Source organism: Pseudorasbora parva, chromosome 8 (assembly GCF_024679245.1).
Source record: "Pseudorasbora parva isolate DD20220531a chromosome 8, ASM2467924v1, whole genome shotgun sequence".
In the NCBI taxonomy this organism is placed as follows: domain Eukaryota; kingdom Metazoa; phylum Chordata; class Actinopteri; order Cypriniformes; family Gobionidae; genus Pseudorasbora; species Pseudorasbora parva.
In genome coordinates this window covers 13,657,882-13,678,062 of record NC_090179.1, presented here as the reverse complement: position 1 = coordinate 13,678,062, position 20,181 = coordinate 13,657,882, and the positions used below count along the sequence as shown (strand labels likewise).

The window sequence follows — 20,181 nt, the reverse complement described above, 5'->3', positions numbered from 1 at the left end:
GAGTTTCATGAAGTAAATGTAAAAATAACTTTTATATTGTTAGCAATATTTCAAGATGAACACTTAGCCTACCGAAGCAATTTAGGTTTACTTGATTATCAATACATCATTATATTTTTTGTATTTAGAAAAATTATTGGCTTTGGTCAGCATTTAAATATCATCTTACTAAGACATATTATTGGCAGACACAGAGTGACAACTTATTTTTTGTAGGGCTGTCAAAGGATTCAAAGTCGTTATCTAATTAATTGCATCATGTGCCGATTAATTAATCTAAATAATCACAAATTAATTGTACAAATGAAATGAATCAAATTTGGCTGAGAAATTACTTCTAAAACAGACCATTTAATGTGTTGTGTTAAATAAGAAAAGCATTAAATAGACATTAGAAAAAAAGTTGCTTTAGAAATAAATATTTGATTAAACAGAATTTATTACACGTGAACTTTAGGCTACAATGTGCATTTATATTTATTTATTTTTGCTTTTTTTTTCAGAATCTGCTTCTGAACTGGTATTTAGATATATTTATAGACCAAAACAGTTCAGCATAGCTTCTTTTATGTTCCGCAAAAGAGAGAAAGTTGGACCGGTTTGAAACAACATGAGGGTGTGTAAATATAAATGTGAATTGTAATTGCTGCTGGTTGGTCACATAATAAAAAGAAAACATCCAGATTACATTCATACTACACTTACGACACTCATTCATACTATAAAAAAATCTTTTTTTAGCTGCCGTGAGTTAATTACTTAAGTACCTACTCAAGAGGATTTGCGTAAGTGATTTCGGATGCAGACATTGAGTCATTCATTCATTTAAAACGACTAATTCATTCAGGAATGAAGTAAATGGCTCTATTTATGAATGGGCCATTGAATCATTGGTTCACCCAGACTGATTTGCTTAATATATTTATTAATTTGCAAGAGTGATTCGAAAGCATATCGAACCGTCTGCTCTCTAATTGCTCATTTCTACCGAGCGGTGCGGAACGGTTCAGTTCAGTACAGTACTATTTGAGACCGTAAACCCTGATCCGGCTAATATTTTCAGTGGCAAAATTTAGCCAAAACAGACTATTTTGTGTCTAAAATATACCACAATATTAACTTGTTATTAGTTGAACTGTTGTGAATTGAGACGGAAACTCATACAGGGGCATTTTTACCCTGATATGTTAAAATTGAGGTGTATTGTAATGGCATTCTACAGGCTATCACACAGTTAGTTGTTGTCCTGCTTCATTTTCATCACCAATCACCTGTATGAAATGTAAGATGAACTACGTAGATCTGGGGCAGGGCGGGTGAGTTAAATAATTTGAATCATGTTATTTTTGCTTAACTAATTACAGTTTTTCTCACTTGCTTAAACACTATTTCTGAAACCTTGCTCCATTTTCTGAAACCATTAAACACCAAACCTCCTCTTCAAGCACCATTCACAAAACCTCCTCTTCAAGCACCATTCACAAAACCTCTGACTTCTCTTGCAAAATGAAACTTTCGCCTCAAAAGAGTTTTACCTGTGTTCAAAATCAAACACCGCTCTCAAATCATAAACAAAGTGATCAAAATGATAAACTCTATCAAGCAATCAGTAAACAATAAAGCAAAAAATAGAAAACACATTGTTCAAAACATAGTTCTCAGGGAGAAGCACATTTTTAATCTCAAAACAAATGTCATATTTTTCTGCCATTGTCTTGTAATTAATGAAAACATGTTCCATTATAGTAGCTCGAAATTTGTCAGAAATTATTACTACTCTGCTTTACTTTGCAATTTTTTGTTCTTCCTCTTGCTTGTAGCCCTATTTTTACCAACTCATTCTCATGAAATGCATATACATCACAAATTGTATTTATTGTGTGATTTATATGGCACAATTTGTTTTTATGTGCATATTATTTGCATTGTCACCCCATTGGGTAGGTTTAGTTGTTTGGAGTATGTGCACATAACACAATATAAAGTACATATCATATGCACACGAAAACTGCGTAGCATATGCACATAACTCATTTTGGCATATAAATCACACAATAAATACAATTTGTGCTATAGATATAGCCTAGAAATCTAGACGCACCCTAGCGGCAGCAAATTTAATTTGCCCGCAAGTGTCGTCTAGCAACTCTCAATACCCTTCTGAGCTGTATTCCTCTCAATCTGGACGGGCCAATCACATCGTTTATAGAGTCGGCGGGCAGGGCCATAATAACGACGGCCGAGTTGCGTTTGCGTGCTTTTAGTAAACACAGAAACTGGCGAACGGTGGCGGTCTTTCGAATCAGCTTTGTCCGCGACTCTGGAAGACTTGGAGTTAAGCTTTTCTCTGAGAAAAGAACAAAGAACGGCACTGAAGTCATTCTTAAAAAGGGAAGATGTGGTCGGAGTTTAGCCGACCAAATACGGAGAATGTTTAATCTATCAACAAGCTCTGTTTCACCTTCGTTGCTCTGGTTGGTGGTAGCGCTATCCTATCGCGTGCAGAGGGAGTCTGAAAGACAATCGTTTATTTGGTATATGATTTTTACAGTACTGTACTCTGAATCTCACAAACTTGTCCTTTGTTTCTGTGATACTGTAACTGTAATACTTGTTCTTTGTTGATATGAACCTGCAACCGGTCAAAATCTATTGAGCAGTCAGTACTGTAAACAACTGGAAAGCAACATGTTCAGGGCAATACGATTTGTTAATTGTACAGTATACAGCCTAATGCACTGTACTTATATTGGTTTTGTCTCATCATTTGAAACAGGTTAAATCAGTTTTGAGTGGTTGTGTTCAATCAATGACATTGTGTTCTCCATTTGTATTTGATTGTTGCCACTTGTGTTGACCCGTATGGATGACGTGCATTAGAGTGCAGAATGTGTCTTGACAATGAGAATGTGTTTAGAGTTTTGCTGAAAAGTCTAAGTGAGGTCTGCAAATTGTGTTTTACCAAGGTGAAATGGTTTAAGGTATTGAAAACAGACTGCACAATTAGCTAAATGAGTTCAGGCAACTGAGAAATGTGTTAGCTGATGGCTTTTAGTGTCTTAGCAATTGAGAAAAACTGTAATAAAATGAATGAGCTAAATTGACAGCCCTTATTTATATGCATTTTATGTAAATAGTCTGCTAATTTTTTAAAGATCTCATTGATTTGTTTTGGGGAGTGGGATGGGGTGGGGTGGGGGTGCTCCATATTCTCACTATATCATATTACATAAAAGCTTGTTGCATCAAATATGAACAAGATTTGGTAACACTTTAGAATACTGTTCTATCACTACACAGGAACAATTGAGTAATGCAGTATTAACACTCTAGTTTGGGGGTTTTCAAACTGGGGGACCCCAGGGGTCCTCCAGAAGGTTCTAAGAGGTCCCCAGAAAAAAGACAAAGCAAAAAGGGATAAAGTTTACCGACCATTGTTTCATTTCTAAAAGTTTCTCTCCTGTATTGCCATATTCATACTTTCCAGAATTGTATATGTTTGCTTTGTATCCATCTAGTACGAGTATTTTAATGCGGTAAGATGCTTACATACATTATTGTGAAAGTAGCTTATACAAATAGTTTTAACTGAAAATGTTCTTCTTCGGGTTAATATAGTCAACATTGAGTATAGCCAAATTACGTTTGGAAACAATGTTTAGTATTTGTAATGTCACACATACTATACTATTTTTTTCTTATAAAATAGTATAGTAGGGTCCCTCATAAAAGGTTTATCACATGTGGGGGTCCTTGGCATCATAAAGTTCGGAAACCCCTGAAAACCCTGTTTTGAAAGCTAACTTACAAGAAACTCTAATTAATGAATTAGAAAGTAATAGTGCTTAGTCAAATGTGGTAATTCATTATTAGTTAATCAATAACTGCTATTTTTGGACCTCCTAGAAGACTACTAAGAACTACTACATACAGATTAATTATTAACATGAATAATGAATAATACACACTCACCTAAAGGATTATTAGGAACACCATACTAATACTGTGTTTGACCCACTTTCGCCTTCAGAACTGCCTTAATTCTACGTGGCATTGATTCGACAAAGTGCTGAAAGCATTCTTTAGAAATGTTGGCCCATATTGATAGGAGAGCATCTTGCAGTTGATGGGGATTTGTGGGATGCACATCCAGGGCACGAAGCTCCCGTTCCACCACATCCCAAAGATGCTCTACTGGGTTGAGATCTGGTGACTGTGGGGGCCATTTTAGTACAGTGAACTCATTGTCATGTTCAAGAAACCAATTTGAAATGATTCAAGCTTTGTGACATGGTGCATTATCCTGCTGGAAGTAGCCATCAGAGGATGGGTATATGGTGCTCATAAAGGGATGGACATGGTCAGAAACAATGCTCAGGTAGGCCGTGGCATTTAAATGATATCCAATTGGCACTAAGGGGCCTAAAGTGTGCCAAGAAAACATCCCCCACACCATTACACCACCACCACCAGCCTGCACAGTGGTAACAAGGCATGATGGATCCATGTTCTCATTCTGTTTACGCCAAATTCTGACTCTACCATCTGAATGTCTCAACAGAAATCGAGACTCATCAGACCAGGCAACATTTTCCCAGTCTTCAACTGTCCAATTTTGGTGAGTTTGTACAAATTGTAGCCTCTTTTTCCTATTTGTAGTGGAGATGAGTGGTACCCGGTGGGGTCTTCTGCTGTTGTAGCCCATCCGCCTCAAGGTTGTGCGTGTTGTGGCTTCACAAATGCTTTGCTGCATATTTGGGTTGTAACAAATGGTTATTTTGTCAAAGTTGCTCTTCTATCAGCTTGAATCAGTCGGCCCATTCTCCTCTGACCTCTAGAATCAACAAGGCATTTTCGCTCACAGGACTGTCACATACTGGATGTTTTTCCCTTTTCACACCATTCTTTGTAAACCCTAGAAATGGTTGTGTGTGAAAATCCCAGTAACTGAGCAGATTGTGAAATACTCAGACTGACCCGTCTGGCACCAACAACCATGTCACGCTCAAAATTGCTTAAATCACCTTTCTTTCCCATTCTGGCATTCAGTTTGGAGTTCAGGAGATTATCTTGACCAGGACCACACCCCTAAATGCATTGAAGCAACTGCCATGTGATTGGTTGATTAGATAATTGCATTAATGAGACATTGAACATGTGTTCCTAATAATCCTTTAGGTGAGTGTATAATTAATTCTAAAGTGAAGATCATAATAATTTATATAGCGCTTTTCTGGCACCTCAAAGCGCTTTACATGGAGGGGGGAATCTCCTCAATCACCACCAGTGTGCAGCATCCACCTGGATGATGAGACGACAGCCATGTTGCACCAGAACCCCCACCACACATTACACACCAGCTGATTGTTGGAGAGGAGACCTGATTAAGCCAATCAGGAGAGGGGGATGATTAGAAGGCCATGATGGACAGAGGCCAATAGGCAAATTTGGCCAGGATGCCAAAATTGCACCCCTAACCAGTTGGGGTTAGGTGTCTTGCTCATGGACACCTCGACACTTGGTCAGGTGGAACCGGGGATTGAACCACCAACCTTCCGGTTAGTAGACAACCTACATGAACCACTGAACCACTGCCGCCCTTATCAGTTAGTAGTAACTGAAGTCATTGTAACAATTTGAACCGGATCGGACCCGGAACAAGATGACAGCCCCAACCAATGAAGTTCGACAATTAAGGCTGAATATGACGTTTCTGAATGGTTGGTTAATGTAATGTCACTTTGATTTATCTTTGTATGTACTGCCAGGGTAACGTTAGCATAGTGAGATATGAATGCTATGTGTTTACTGATGTATAAGTTAGTTCATTGACAGATTGATGTTACAGCTGATGCCAATAAAAACTTTGACTTGAATCAGTGATGCGTAACATTATCTATGCAGTGTAATAACTGTTACAACGCTATTTTTTATTTTGTTTGGACAGTAACAGACACAGTTATAAACCATCTACAAAAGTAAGATTAGTGCTGTGTTACCATGTTAACTTTAGCACCAGCGTACACAGTAACACAGTAACCATAATGTGTTGTTCATTATAAACGTGGGATTATGAATTATATTGAGAACGTCATACATAGAAAGCATGCCGTAATGTAACTTACCCTGTAAACTTTAGCCGCATTCATCGTGAAGCGTGCAAGCGATTCAAACGTTACACTCCCCTCTTCTGGAGGCGCAGCAGGAACACGAATAGTTGGTACCGATCCTTGTATCAGGAGCAGCTTCTCAGCAAAACCTGCTTCATACTGACCCTCGCTTATAAAGCAGTCTGGTGAGAAATGATTCGCACAAACATAAAAGCTTTGACGTTGATCAGGGGGAATATTCCCTTCGAAAACTAAACTCAGCCACTGCGTCTTCAGCGGTTCGGATTTAGGAACATCAGAATGACTGCTGTGTTCGTTATAGGGGTGTCCATGGTTAACCGATTGACCGATTAACCGTTAAAAATTGCGTAACCGAGTGAAACATTTTGCTCGGTTAAGTGGCGTCAATGACGTCCCTTGAATTTAGTTGTAATATATGTTTGCACCCCTATAGACCGCCAGAGCGCTCCCAGACATTTGTAGTATCCATAGGGTTAGGGTAGTATCCACAAGAAGAAGTCATGACCAGCTTTCTAAGCGGGCAAAGAAAGCGTGGGAGCACTTTAAAAATGAGAGTGACGGGGCGAAATGCAAGTATTGCAATGCAGTGCTTACCGCATTTTTCAGGCCAAAAGTTGCTCCGGAGTATGAGTCGCATCAGTCAAAATATGCGTCATGAAGAGGAAAATAACACGTCGCACTGGACTAAAAGTCGCATTAGGGCAGAAGCAGAGTCGGGAGCCGCGCGCGCTGTGCATAACGGATCAGAAGAAAGAAAGTTTGAAGTGAGAAACTTGTGAATGACTAGAGAAAAGCAGACGTTACTTTAACTGTAATGAAGAAAACAAAAAAGCTGATCGCGGACTGAAAGCAAGATGGCCAGAGCTGACGGGACGAGTCCACAGATGCTTGAACTCTCTGCCGGGAGAGGCCCATCAGCCGCGCGAGTCAAACGCTGTCTGTGTGAATCATTCTCGGCTGCATATTTTACTAACGTTACATGCCCTAATCGTGCAGGCGCCCTCGCGGCCACTCGCATTGCTCGTGAACTGGAGCGCATCTCATCCTAATTTAACGAAACTCAGCGTACGCCTCGCAGACATGAAATAGATCTTAAGAAACTTGAAATGTCTTTTAACAATTTAAAACGAAAAGAAATAGGCTACTCTCTGATTGTGTAATCCATGATGTGCATTTCTCTCTATAGGCGCGTTCACTACGGAGATGGTGGTCGTCAAATTAATAAGCTAAAAATAACCCTGACGCACACTATGGTTAACCGAGTATTAACCGCTAAGGGCCTCGGTTAACGGTTAATGAAAAACTTGAAAACGTGCAGCCCTAGTTCGTTATTACACCCAAGAACAGAACACCACAATCGCTTAGACGCCATTCTGCTTCAGCATATCCACAATGGCGGACTGTGATGAGCTCGCTCAGGGCGGGTCTGTGTTGAAACGCTGCTGTCAGTTATCAATCGTGGGAGGGGCGTGTGTGGTGTCACATGGTCGTACGGCTTGATTTGAGACAGTAGAAAACATATAAGGAGATTTTTTTTTTAAAAAGGGATGGATTTTTATCATTATAGGATGGCTGTGTACAGGCACTGGCAACATACATTTCCAACTTGTAAAAGTGCATGTGCCATTATATAACCCCTCTTAATCATACGTCTTTGCAGAAAGACATGTTTTTTTTCTATCATTCACATGAGTAGTAAAATATAGAATGTATTTTGGTGAGGGAAATGAAAGTTTGGGGCCTCAGGTTTGTGTTTTCTCACACTCTCAAGTTCTGCTCAGAGCCTGACTGAAGCTCTTCATTAAAGCAACTTCAATGCGAGTGGGAATGAGTTGGTTTAGCGTGGGGGTTGGGGGTAGAGTGCCAGGTTGTTGTAGCCGAACTCCGAGAGGAGCGCATGTTTCCTGGGAAAACGATCTGGGGCCAAATCCAGATGCCGAGCTGTTCCCCGGGGAGGGCGTCCTGCCTCCAGTCGGCAGGAAGTGCTGTGAGAGAGCAGCGGGGCCCGGGTCTGGAGTCCTGTCAACTGCTTGTAATGCTGGTGGAATGGGAGCCTAAATCACATTTCTCCTTTATGGACTCCGCGGACACATGTGGTATTCATTTAACGATGCACTGGTGAAGAACGGAGAGGGAAAAAGAGATGGAAAACAGCTTTATGACACATCAGGATCACAAAGAGTGGATTAGAGACGGCCACACTAACGAGGCTTTAGCTCCCCCACATAACAAAGGGTTTGACTGAGGCAGTCGATTTCAGTCAAATGTGAACACAATCTGGCTTTGTGGTCACAACTTATGAGAATGGTCTGAATTTCTCACGGTATCGACTGGTGGAGGGAGTTCAGATGTAATGAATAGACCTGAACAGAAGTGAATACCCCCTTTTTTTCTGTATTTAGGACATAGTCGTCACCACCAGAGCATTTACAACAATATGACATTTAACCATGTTAGCATGTGTGGAATGTGATGAGAGGCTTTACGTTCTTCAAATACGTGGCATTTTTCTCTCTCTCTTCCTTTATTAGCATTAGCAAACATGCACATGGGCTTATAATGTAATGCTATTTTTAAAATACTTATACTTTATACCTTTACTTTAAAAAACATATTTTTCAAAGTTGTAAATAAAACACATACATTTCAGGATTAAATCAGTTACATGCCTATCTCCACTTGTGAAAATGGTTTCTACACCAATTTTTTTTTGTACGTTTTTGTGTGTGTATCTATACATTTAAAAACAATGAATTCACACACAATGACTTGAGTACCTCTTCTTTGATGACTATGATTTAAATTATTTTTTATACATTTTTGGTCAAAATAAAAGTGTAAAAAATGTCAGGGTGGTGCGACTGTCTGATATCATAATGAAGAAATAAAAGCCCCATTAAAAGGCCTCATCAATTATACAATTATTAACAAATGAACCTTATTATGTGCTGTGATTTGTCATTATTATTATTTCTCTTTTCACTGTTGATTTTAAAACTGGTAACACTTTATTTTAGGTTCAGTTATTAACTATTAACTAGTTGCTTATTAGCATGCATATTACTAAGATATTGGCTGTTTATTAGTACTTATAAAGCACATATTAATGCCTTATTCTGCACGACCTTATTCTACATCCCTTAATCCTACCCAATACCTAAACTTAAAGGGGGGGTGAAACACTCAGTTTCAGTCAGTGTCATGTCAATCTTGAGTACCTATAGAGTAGCATTGCATCCTGCATATCTCCGAAAAGTCTTTATTTTTTTAATAATTATATAAGAAAGATGCGCTGTTCCGAGTCTTTCCGAAAAAAGCCGAGCGGGTGGGGGCGTGTCGTGTGAGCGGAGCTAAATAATGACGTGTGCAGCAGCGCGCTGTGTGTTGAGTCGAGTGCGTCGTAAAGCTGTCTCATCCCTAACAGCGGGAAAAAAACTTTATTCAAAATAAAAATATGGCTTTTAATCAGATACAGCCATACATCTATGATCCGGAATCAGACCCAGAGGCTGCAGTTGAACAGGAGCAGCAGCAAAAACGACTAGAGCAGGACGTCTCTATGTGGTACAAGTTATACACTAACTATATAATATGCTTAGCGGCTTGTGTTATTTACATATTTATACTTGAATTATATCGTCGTATTTTTGTCTTTGAAGGTGTACATGTGGGAAGTGCAGTTGTGCACGTGTGTTTGTGTGTTTACGCGTGGTTTGTGTAGACAGTAAGCGGACTAAAAAAAACACAGACATTTGAAGCAGTCTCACTCACCCTTCTAACGTTGGGACTGCTCCATCCTTCAGCATTAGGCGATTGGGAAAATCCGGCGTCGAGCTGGGCCTTGTTTATGAAACAGTCGGCACCGAAATGCAGCGAACAGATATAAACATTCGCGCAACTCAGTTGCTGATCCGGAAAAGCAAATTACATCCACTGTTGCCTTAACGCGGGGTTTTGGGGAATCTGTGCAGGACTGTCTTGGTCTGGCAACCAAAAACGCACTTTTTTGGTGACATTGTTATGTGCACATCACCTGTCCAGCATCCTACAAGCCAGCGCTTTGATGGGCGTAGCCTGTTACTTTCGCTCTCTCCCTCGCTCTCTCTCACGCGCTTCCGGTAGAATTGTCCGTAAGGCCCATACAAGGAAATTCCACCCCATTAACGTCAAAGGGGACGCATGATCGCAAAAAACTTGCCGAAACTTATGACTAACCGGAAGTAGTATTTTTGACAAAGAAATACTCCCATCAAACGTCCACCTTAACTTTTGAAACTTTGTCTATGTTTAGTATGGGATTCCAAGTCTTTAACAGTGTAAAAAGATCAGTATGCATGAAACTGCATTTCACCCCCCCTTTAAATGCTACAAAAACTACCTTACTAACTATTAATAAGCAGTAAGTTAGGAGTTTACTGAGGAAAAGTCATAGTTATTAATGAATGTGTGCTCCCCATACTAAAGTGTTACCAAAAAACTTGCACAAATCAAGATCATGTGGTGCGACTAACAAATGTAAAAAAAACATTAAACTGGAAATGATATCGTAGAGAGGACCCCTGACCTAACGGTGTGTAAGAATTGACAGGTTTCTGAATGATCCTCACCTGTTTCCTGCTCCGGTAATGATCATCCTCTTGCACGATCATTCGAATATACTCCAGGGTTTCTACCATAGACAGTAAAAGAAATGGACTGAGCGATCCCATTGACGTCAACGGCGAAATAATGAAGTCAACCTAGGGGCACTCACTTCCTGATGGCTGAGCGAACTGCGCAGGCTCAGACTGAGCTTGACGACGTAGATGTGACGTGAGCCTCCTGTCTGACAGCTGTAGGTCTTCTAGTAGATGTGGAAAGTGAAATCTGAATCACGTTGTTTAAATATTTTCTCCTGTTGCTTTTGGCTCACTATGGGCTTCTTCCCCCTTGACTTTATCAGACTTTGTCTCCACGTCCCCCCGACTGTCTCATAGACAGTAAAAGATTGCCTGCGAGCGTCTCCTCAGGTCTATACGGTAATTTCTCAACTGTGCGACAGAGTCGCGTTGGTTATGACGCAATCGTTAGCCTATTTTTACAAAAACAGCTTCTGCGGGGCGATAGTGTAAGATACAAGGTAATGGAGCCTTTTATGCATTGTCGTGTTTCTTTAGAAATAAACAATGGACAAATGGAGTCTTTTAACGCCTCAGATGTAAAGTTATTCACTGTCAAAGTGACTCAAAAATGAATGGGAGTCAATGGGATGCTAACAGCAGCTGATGGCTTGGTTAGCAATGGCAGCCCCTATGGGTGGAACGCTTTCCGAGCGCTAGATTACCCCCTTGGTTTCTACTGATACAAAGCCATATGCTAATCGCTGAAGATACCAACATACACACAAAGAGAATATTCCTATCTTGGTAAATGTATTTTTTAAACTAAATTTAAATGTACATAAGGATAATATTACATTTAGATGCATAACTCGTTCAGTACCAATTGTCCAATGTAAACAATTTTAGCAATCTGGCCAGAAAAAATGAACAAAAACCCTCTTAAAACACCTTTAGCAGCTTCATAACAACTTGGCCACATTTTTAGTCACTATCTTGTCCTCTTCTGTCTTTTTTTTTTTTTTTCTTCCAGGAAGAGATTCATCTTTGCATTGTGAAAGGAGCTTATCAGAGCTCCGAACTGAACCCACTCGCCCTCACATTCATTTTCAGACATCCCAGAGCTGATCCATCAGGGAATGTGGCATCTATGAGATCCACTGCATCTCTAGAAAGTGTTCTCTCCGAATAATCTCTGTCTCACACTCTCGTATTCTTCCGTCTCTGTGGTCTACTGTGGAATTCCTCCCATGACAGAAGAGTTCGTTTAGTGTTTTCATTTCTGGACCTCTTGAGTGGGGCTTTAGAGGGAGTTTCTCTCCTAAAGACATCTGTTCTCAAATTAATAGCCTCGCGTAACGCAGTGGGGTTTCAGTAAAATCCTTTCTGCCCTGGGAAATGTTTTGTGTCAACACTGTGATTGACACTGTATACACAGTGTGTGTTTGGCCGTTCGGGCTGATGTTCTCAAACAGAGTTTGTCGAGGACAGAAGCCTACAGCCTCGGCTGTTTTGCAGATGCTCTTGCGAGATCTAGCCACTTGAGAAGTTCCTCAGATTCAGGCTTGTTTAGAGTTCTGAAGCTATTAGACAGAATTGTTCCTTTTTGGTTCAGCACAATGGTCTTTTTCCTAGACATGCCTTATCATTTATTATAGGATAATTTACTGCAGAAAGCCCATATCTGATGCAGCGACAGATATTTTCTCAAAAATTCTGTCAGGATTTATTCACCATTTTGTCATTCCAAACCTGTATGACTTTCTTCGATAGAATACAAAAGGAGGTATTTAGTAGAATGTTCAAGCTGCCTTTTCCCCATACATAATGGAATGTGATTCCATTTAAATGGCCAGTGACATACAAGTACAAGTAATCCATCCCATATATTATGTATCTGAATGTGTGTGAGCATTGAAGAGCCATGTCAGATTTTTAGCTAAAATGACTTCTGAGTCTGTACCTCACGCAAAGGTATTATAGGAGACATGGGAAAATATCTCACACAATTGGACTGCTGTGACACTTTATGGTCCTTTTTGGACATTGAACTAAACTTATTTTGTCTAATATGGAACAAATAAAGTTATACAAGTTTGTAATTTGCATTTATACATTATACATTGAATCCAAATCAACTTACTTTGCATGTTCATGCACTCCTTTGAAATCGGACCCATTACCTTGTTGTGTCTAGTGCAACAGTTTGAGCTACAGGAATGCAATTACGGTATGTCATGATGGAGAGTAAATAATAACAGAATCTTAATTTGGGGGTGAAGTATTTCTTAAAAATCAAGAAGTTTCAAGGAAAGCTTGGGAATGAATACCTCCTCACAAATCATTGGCATGCATATTGTTTGGACTTTACCTGCTCTCTCATTGGAGGATAATCAGCTGTTTCAAGTTAACCGCTCAGGCAAACATAGGCAATATGATCCAAAATTAGGTAATTATCGACATGCTGTTTGGCTATCTCGTTAGCTTACTTGTGTGTGTGCTATCTGTGCCTTCAGGTTTATGCAGATGATCTTAATTTTTATTTTAAAAAATTGGATCTGGAGATTCTGTAGCATTTCAGGAGATCATTAACAGCACCCCCCACCACATAACAGCAAAAACACGGATTGTCGAAAAACCTCATCAATGGCAGGGAAGCGTAAATGACAGAAAATATTTGAACTGGCTAGGGAAAAGGGTTAAGGGGAACAATCGAAACTGGGGACAGTGTTCGAAATATAATCAAAATCTCACTTGATATCTATTAATTAAAAGATGGGGACAATACATTTTTTTTATTATTATTGTGGGTTTCGTATAGTATTGTTATAATTATTAATGATGATGATTTTGCATGTCAAACAGACATTACATTTTAACACAACTATTACTTTACAAAACATTACAAAAACTAAAATAAACATATGGCAAAACTCTCTTATTATATTTAATATTTACATTTAAAATTGTTTCATTCACAATAATTGTGAATGAATATATATATATATATATATATATATATATATATATATAGTAAAAAAATGATTTAGAAAAAAAGTTACCTGGTTGCCTCAAAATTTTGAGTTCATTGAAATTAAATTTTTGAGTTAATACAATGAACATTTTTTAAAATGCGACAACCTTTATTAAAATATTAATAAAAGATTATGTAAATGTCCTTCATTGTATCAACTCAAATTTTTACTTTCAATAAACTCAAAATTTTAAGGCAACCAGGTTACTTACTTTAAGTTTAAACCAACAAAAACCAACAATATTTTTTTACAGTGTATACATATATATATTATAATTGTGAAATTTTATAAATGTATATTTTTAAATGGATCTATACTATCCGTAATAAAGCGTATTATTTAGCTTTTTTGGGGTTAACAGTGCGTGCTTAATGCTAATTTAATTGTTGCAAATGTAATTTAGTTGATTTCACACACACACACAATTACTTAAGTTTGACTACCTTGAAACCGATAAGTGTGTTTTCATAATTGATTATAATGGTGCTCTGCTCTCATCCAAGTTGAGTTTTTCACGGCTAAAGTAGCAGCGCGCAACCATTTAATCACTGCTTTGAAAGAGCGACTAACATGAAATATCACAGCTCAGTATAAATGCATTTCAGCAAAGTGCAAAAAAAGGGATAAGTAGGCCTATGAGATTATCTGTTATTGCATGCCTCTGCCCTGTGGCTGAATAAATCTGTCCTTTGCTGGCAGCAATTGGGTTGCGCCCCATAGGATCAGTTTTATAAGAGTGCAGCAGGGCTTGAGCACAGCTATCAGTCATACAATAAACCTATGCTACTGTATGCACAAAAATAAAATACAAAAAGTCTCACTAACAGCTAGTCCTGACAGCCTCATTGACCAGGGTAGCCAACACATTTTCAGTTATTTAATTCCAGTGAAAACGGCTGTTTACTTGTTTAAACAACAGTCTTTTAGACCTTGCTTTATAAATAATATAAGAGCAAGTATTTATTTAAAGTTTATCTTTAACTGCAGGCATATTAAAATGACAGGATGTTTTGAGAATTTTTGACTAATTTGTTCTCCCTTTGGTACCATTAATGGGGACCATTATGAATCTAGCCATGGACGTGTTTTCTCCAAGTGATAGAACAGTGTGGGAAAGGCTATGGAAAATCCCTATCACCACACACAGGAAGTCACATGTGAACAGTGACTGTGTAACATCAGACTCACCGTAAACAAAGCTCGCCCTCTAGTGGACTGATCTGTCAAGCACAGTAGAAATGAATGCAGTGGCTAGTTTGATGTGCAGTTCAGATGATAACAACAGTTTCTGTTTGTAGGGAATATCACCAGGCCCTCGTTTACCAGCGAATGGGCGTCCTGCAGATATATCAGGCCAGGCTCAACAGCAGAGGCCTCCAGTTCTCAGTTCTCAGCAGAAGAACCCAGGCCAAGACCAGAACATTCAAAGACTGGGCCAACCGCAACACAACATCGCTGATACAGTGAGTGCTAAAGTTGGGAAATGTGCTTTATTGTCTAAATACTTACAACTTTGAGGTTTTCTAAATATTTTCTGAAAGGTGAAGGAATTTTACAATTTACAGATGACCATTACTTTTTTTTTTTTTTTTAGAGACCGGGGCTAGTTGTTACACGTCTATTGGTACTAGGTTTATTTTTTAATAAAGTCAGTTCCTGCATATAAGCACAAACCTTAAAGTTATGACCAGAAAATACTAATGAATCCTTAAATACCTAGTCCCAGAGTTTTATTCCTAAACTTCTAAATTATGTCCTTTTTCTGTCAATTTTTCAGGATAAACTGAGCACGCAGGATCCGTTCAGTCGTCATCTAACACGACCTCCACCAGACTACAAACACCCACGCAATGGAGTTGGATCTCAACAGCCTAGCTTGTACTCAGGTGTGGATTGTATTTTTTTTTGTGTTATATAATATGGGAAATATTTAGTAAACTCTGATAGGTCCTTTACATGCATCTGCTAATAATCATATAATTTACTATGCAGCGCCTGCCAAATTGGCTTCCGCTGATTCTTTAGCCAATGAGATTGCTGGCTTAAAAATTAAATAGTCTGGTTCAGTTATCGCTGTAAGCTATTAGAGTTCTTCTGGAACCCTTCACCTCCCCCAGCGCCACCTGCCTAGACCTGCTATGGGATTCATGGATTTATATTGATGCAACGGCAGCAGCATGTCTTACATGCTCACAGCAAAGTGTCTGTATCTTTTGGCAGTAGCAAGTGCTCTACCTCTGAAAATACTCAAAAGCTTAACTCCAAGTCTTCCAGAGTCGCGGCCAAAGCCAATTTGAAAGACTGCCTTTTGCCAGCTTCTTTGTTTACAAGTAACACGCAACTCTGCCGTCATTATGTTAAGCCCCGCCCACTGACTCTATACACAATGTGATTGGCCTGACCAGTGTTTGGTATTTCCAGCTCTGAAGTCTATTGAGATTTACTAGACTACGCTCGCAGCAGATTAGATTTGCTGCCGCTAGTGTGCGTCTAGATTTCTAGGATAGAAGTGAATGGCAACCAGGCTAAAACTTTACAAAGAGGATGCAAAAGTATCGCGCAATGATACAGTGAGACTTTTGCGAGAAAGAAACAATAAGGTTTATGTATGCCTCCAGAACACTTTCCATATATGGCACACGTCTCACTGTATCATTGCGTGATACTTTTGTATCCATTTTCTAAAGTTTTAGCCTGGTCACCATAATATGAAGGAGTGCGTGCAGGACGTTTTTTCAAAATTTCTCCTTTTGAGGCCCAAAAAAGATAGAAAGACATAGGGTATTGGAACAACTTTTCATTTCAGGGTGAACTATCCCTTTAAGACATTTACAGTATGATATTTCTTGGTAAGTCAATATTTTAAACCCCCAATGTTTTTTATGCTCATACAACAGGCAATGGGTCAGATCGAAGTGACATCCAATCGTTATCGTGCCACCTGCCGAGTGGACAGGGAACCAAGATGGTGTCCTCCTCTGGAGAGAGAAGATTTCCTCTTGGACAAGACCCTAATTCAGGACCCACAGGTGCTCAGGCTTGTGCAAACCAGGTCCGACAGCAACCCAGCAGCCTGATCCGAATGGGGCATCAGCAAAACAAGCCTCAGTTCCATGGGACAAACAACCAGGGACCCACTTTTCAATCGAGCACTCAGCATGCGAGGACCAGCGTCAGTCAAGATTCCCTGCTGGGGCAAAGACTGGGTGACATGAGCACAAACCCCAGCAGGTTGGACACTGCTTTGAGCTGGGTAGCCAGTGCCAAACAGAGTGGAGCGCTATCAGGTCTAGATGTCAAAAGACTCCCCAATACAGTGACCCCCCAAAGTGACATTAATTTTCCTCCAAGGTCTATTTGCCCACCTAACCAGGTGGCACCTCATTCTAACCTGCTACCAATAAACCCTGTGATCAGAAGCTCTGCTCCCAGATCCAGTCATCCTAGAATACCCCCACTACCTGGGGTGACTTGCCTGGCCCAATCCTCCCCTGAACAGCAGGGTTGCCCGACTACATTTGGAGGGCTGAGCCAAAGCTCAGCAAATTATCAGAACAACCGAGCAGGCCGGTTGACCTTTGACTTCCTACCGGAGGATGATAACACGGTACCAGGTATAAACACAGACTCTGATTTCATCGACTCCCTGCTTAAATCTGGTTCGAGCAATGATGACTGGATGAAAGACATCAACCTGGAGGAAATTCTAGGTGGACATTCATAAAACAGACTCAAAGCATGAGAATTTTGTTCAAAATGTCTGTATTAGGAGCCTGATCTGAAAGGCCTGTTAAAATATTTTATTATCCTTGTATTTGTGTGGGAAACAAATGTACTAGTATATTGTTGGGTTGTTTCTTCATATCTTCTACTAACGTTGTAAAGTTTCACATGCATTGCTTCAGTGACTTTTTTTTAGTCAACCACACACTACCCCTATATTCATATCAGTTATCATTAAAACGCTGTGAGATTTCTGTTAAAGATTGTATTACTCCATTAGCACATATTAATATAAAATAAATGCCATAATGGAGCCATCGAGCATTACGTTGACACTTAACAAGCAGGCAGTTTGACATGATCAATACTTTGCTTAATCTGGCTCTAATAGTTTGAGGTTATACACCTTAAATATTTGAACATTTAAAATACTATTCTGTGACATGAAACGTTCAGATCCGTTTTGACTATCCAGTCTAAAATTACATATGAACGGGTATTGAAAAAATAGCCATTTTTGTATCATTACACATCCAAAAGAGTCAAATCTGTAAAGGGAATAAACATGCTTAGAATGTTAGATGTTGTTAATTGATAAAGTTGACCTTCTTTAGAAAGACGCAGTAAGTTTTAAAAGTTCTTATTGGTAATATTGTATTTGTACATCTGTATCTCAGTTATATGAAAGATATTTTTTCTATTTCTTTTCTATAATGCACTATAATTCTGTCATAAGTGTATATCCTATTGTCAGTTTAGCCTTTGATAATAAACTACGTCAAAGAAGAAAATTTACAGAACATTTTGACTATTTATTTCTTATACTCCATGTCAAATGGAAGTGAAGTACTACAAGGCTCTGTCTTGGGTCCTCTGTTATTACCAGATTCAGAAAATCTGATCATATCAGCTCTGACATCCATCATCACTATACACAGTTATAAAATACTGCTACTTGTAAGGTTTTTAATTCCGCAGCTCAATAGTAGCTAGTCAATTTTCAGTCGCATTAAAAGATGTAAAACGTACGTAGTGTGTTCATATTGAATTGTAAAACATTTGTGCTGCTGTTGAGGTGGGACACGTGAGGTTAGGTGGTATGGGTAGGTTTAAGAGTTAGCTCACCAGAAACTAAAATTCTTTAATTAATTACTCTCCCTCATGTTGTTCTAAACCTGTAAGACATTTGTTCATTTTGGAACACAAATTAAGATACACTTTATTGCAAAAAGTATAAGGACACCCCTCCAAATCACTGTTCCAATCACTTTCATGTCCAAAATTGCATACAATCAAGCAGCTCATGCAGATAGTATACTTCTACAAACATTAGTGAAAGAATGGGTCGCTCTCAGGAGCTCAGTGAATTCAAGTGTGGTCCCGTGATAGTCTTATTGCACAGGATGCAACCCTTTTTGTGAAATTTCCTCATTACTAAATATTCCACGGTCAAATGTTAGGGGTATTATAACAAAGAGGAAGCAATTGGGAACCACAGCAACTTAGCCATGAAGTGGTAGGCCACTCAAAAATCAGAGCGGGGTCAGCACATGCTGAGGGGCACAGTGCACAGAAGTCGTCAACCTTCTGTAGTGTTAGTATCTACAGAACTTCAAACTTCCTGTGACCTTTAGATCAGCTCAAGAGCAGTGTGGAGAGCTTTGTGGAATGGGTTTCCATGGCCGAGCAGCTGCATCCAAGCCTTACATCAACAAGTGCAATGCAGTGGTGTAAAGCAAGCCACCACTGGACTCTAGATTTTGGACAATTTCATGCTCCCAACTTTATGGGAACAGTTTGAGGATTGCGCCTTCCTGTTCCAAGCAATGTTCATAAAGACATGGATGAGCGAGTTTGGTGTGGAGGAACTTGACTGGCCTGACCTCAACACGATTGAACACCTTTGAGATGAAATAGATCGGAGACTGCGAGCCAGGCCTTCTCGTCCAACATCAGTGACTGACCACACAAAAGTGCTTCAAGAAGAATGGTCAAAAATGATATGCATATCCATAAACACACTCTTAAACTTTGTGGAAAGCCTTCCCAGAAGAGTTGAAGCTGGTATAGCAGCAAAGGGTGGGCCAACCCCATAGTAAACCCTATGGATTAAGAATAGGATGTCATTTAAAGGTCACGTGCATGTAAAGGCAGGCGTCCCAAATCTTTTGGTAATATAGTGCATTTTTATTGAAATTGAGAGATTTCTGTCCCTCCATTGACAGTCTACACAACTACCACTTTAATGCTTCAAAGATCGTAAAAACTAACCCATATGAATTGAGTGGTTTAGTCCAAGTTTTCTGAAGAGACTTGATTATTTTAGACACTGAAGAATTTAGGCTTTTATTCACATAAACATTGATCAGCAAACATGAACATAAGGTATATACAAATAAAATAAACATGCTTTATACCAGATAGGAATCAAAGACGGCTTTGAATTAAGATCTTGACTTCAATTGATTAAACCCTGTAACTTGAGGCAGCAGCCTTTTCCAACATGACTTGACACTTGACTTGAGACCAGCAACCCATATCACATCCAAATGGAAGGACAAAAGCAGTATAGAAGATCATCATAGATCATATAAACACCAGAAAAGAGGTAGACATCTATGGGACATTTGTAAACCAGATTTAAATATATATTTCTGACAATCAAAATATATTTTTGGGGACCCGCTTTATATT

General features: G+C 39.2%; 1 protein-coding gene across 2 annotated transcripts in view; it reads left to right on the top strand.

Moving 5' to 3' along the window:
* The window catches only part of zmp:0000001236 (mastermind-like protein 2), a 100,414-nt gene extending 82,150 nt beyond the window's left edge, over positions 1-18,264 (top strand). For both annotated transcript variants that reach the window (XM_067450152.1, XM_067450153.1), the window contains exons 4-6: positions 15,063-15,227; positions 15,542-15,650; positions 16,662-18,264. In XM_067450152.1, coding sequence (XP_067306253.1) covers positions 15,063-15,227; positions 15,542-15,650; positions 16,662-17,488 — 1,101 coding nt within the window. In that variant the 3' untranslated portion in view covers positions 17,489-18,264. The remainder of the gene's footprint in view (positions 1-15,062; positions 15,228-15,541; positions 15,651-16,661) is intronic.
* The last annotated feature ends 1,917 nt before the right edge of the window (positions 18,265-20,181 follow it).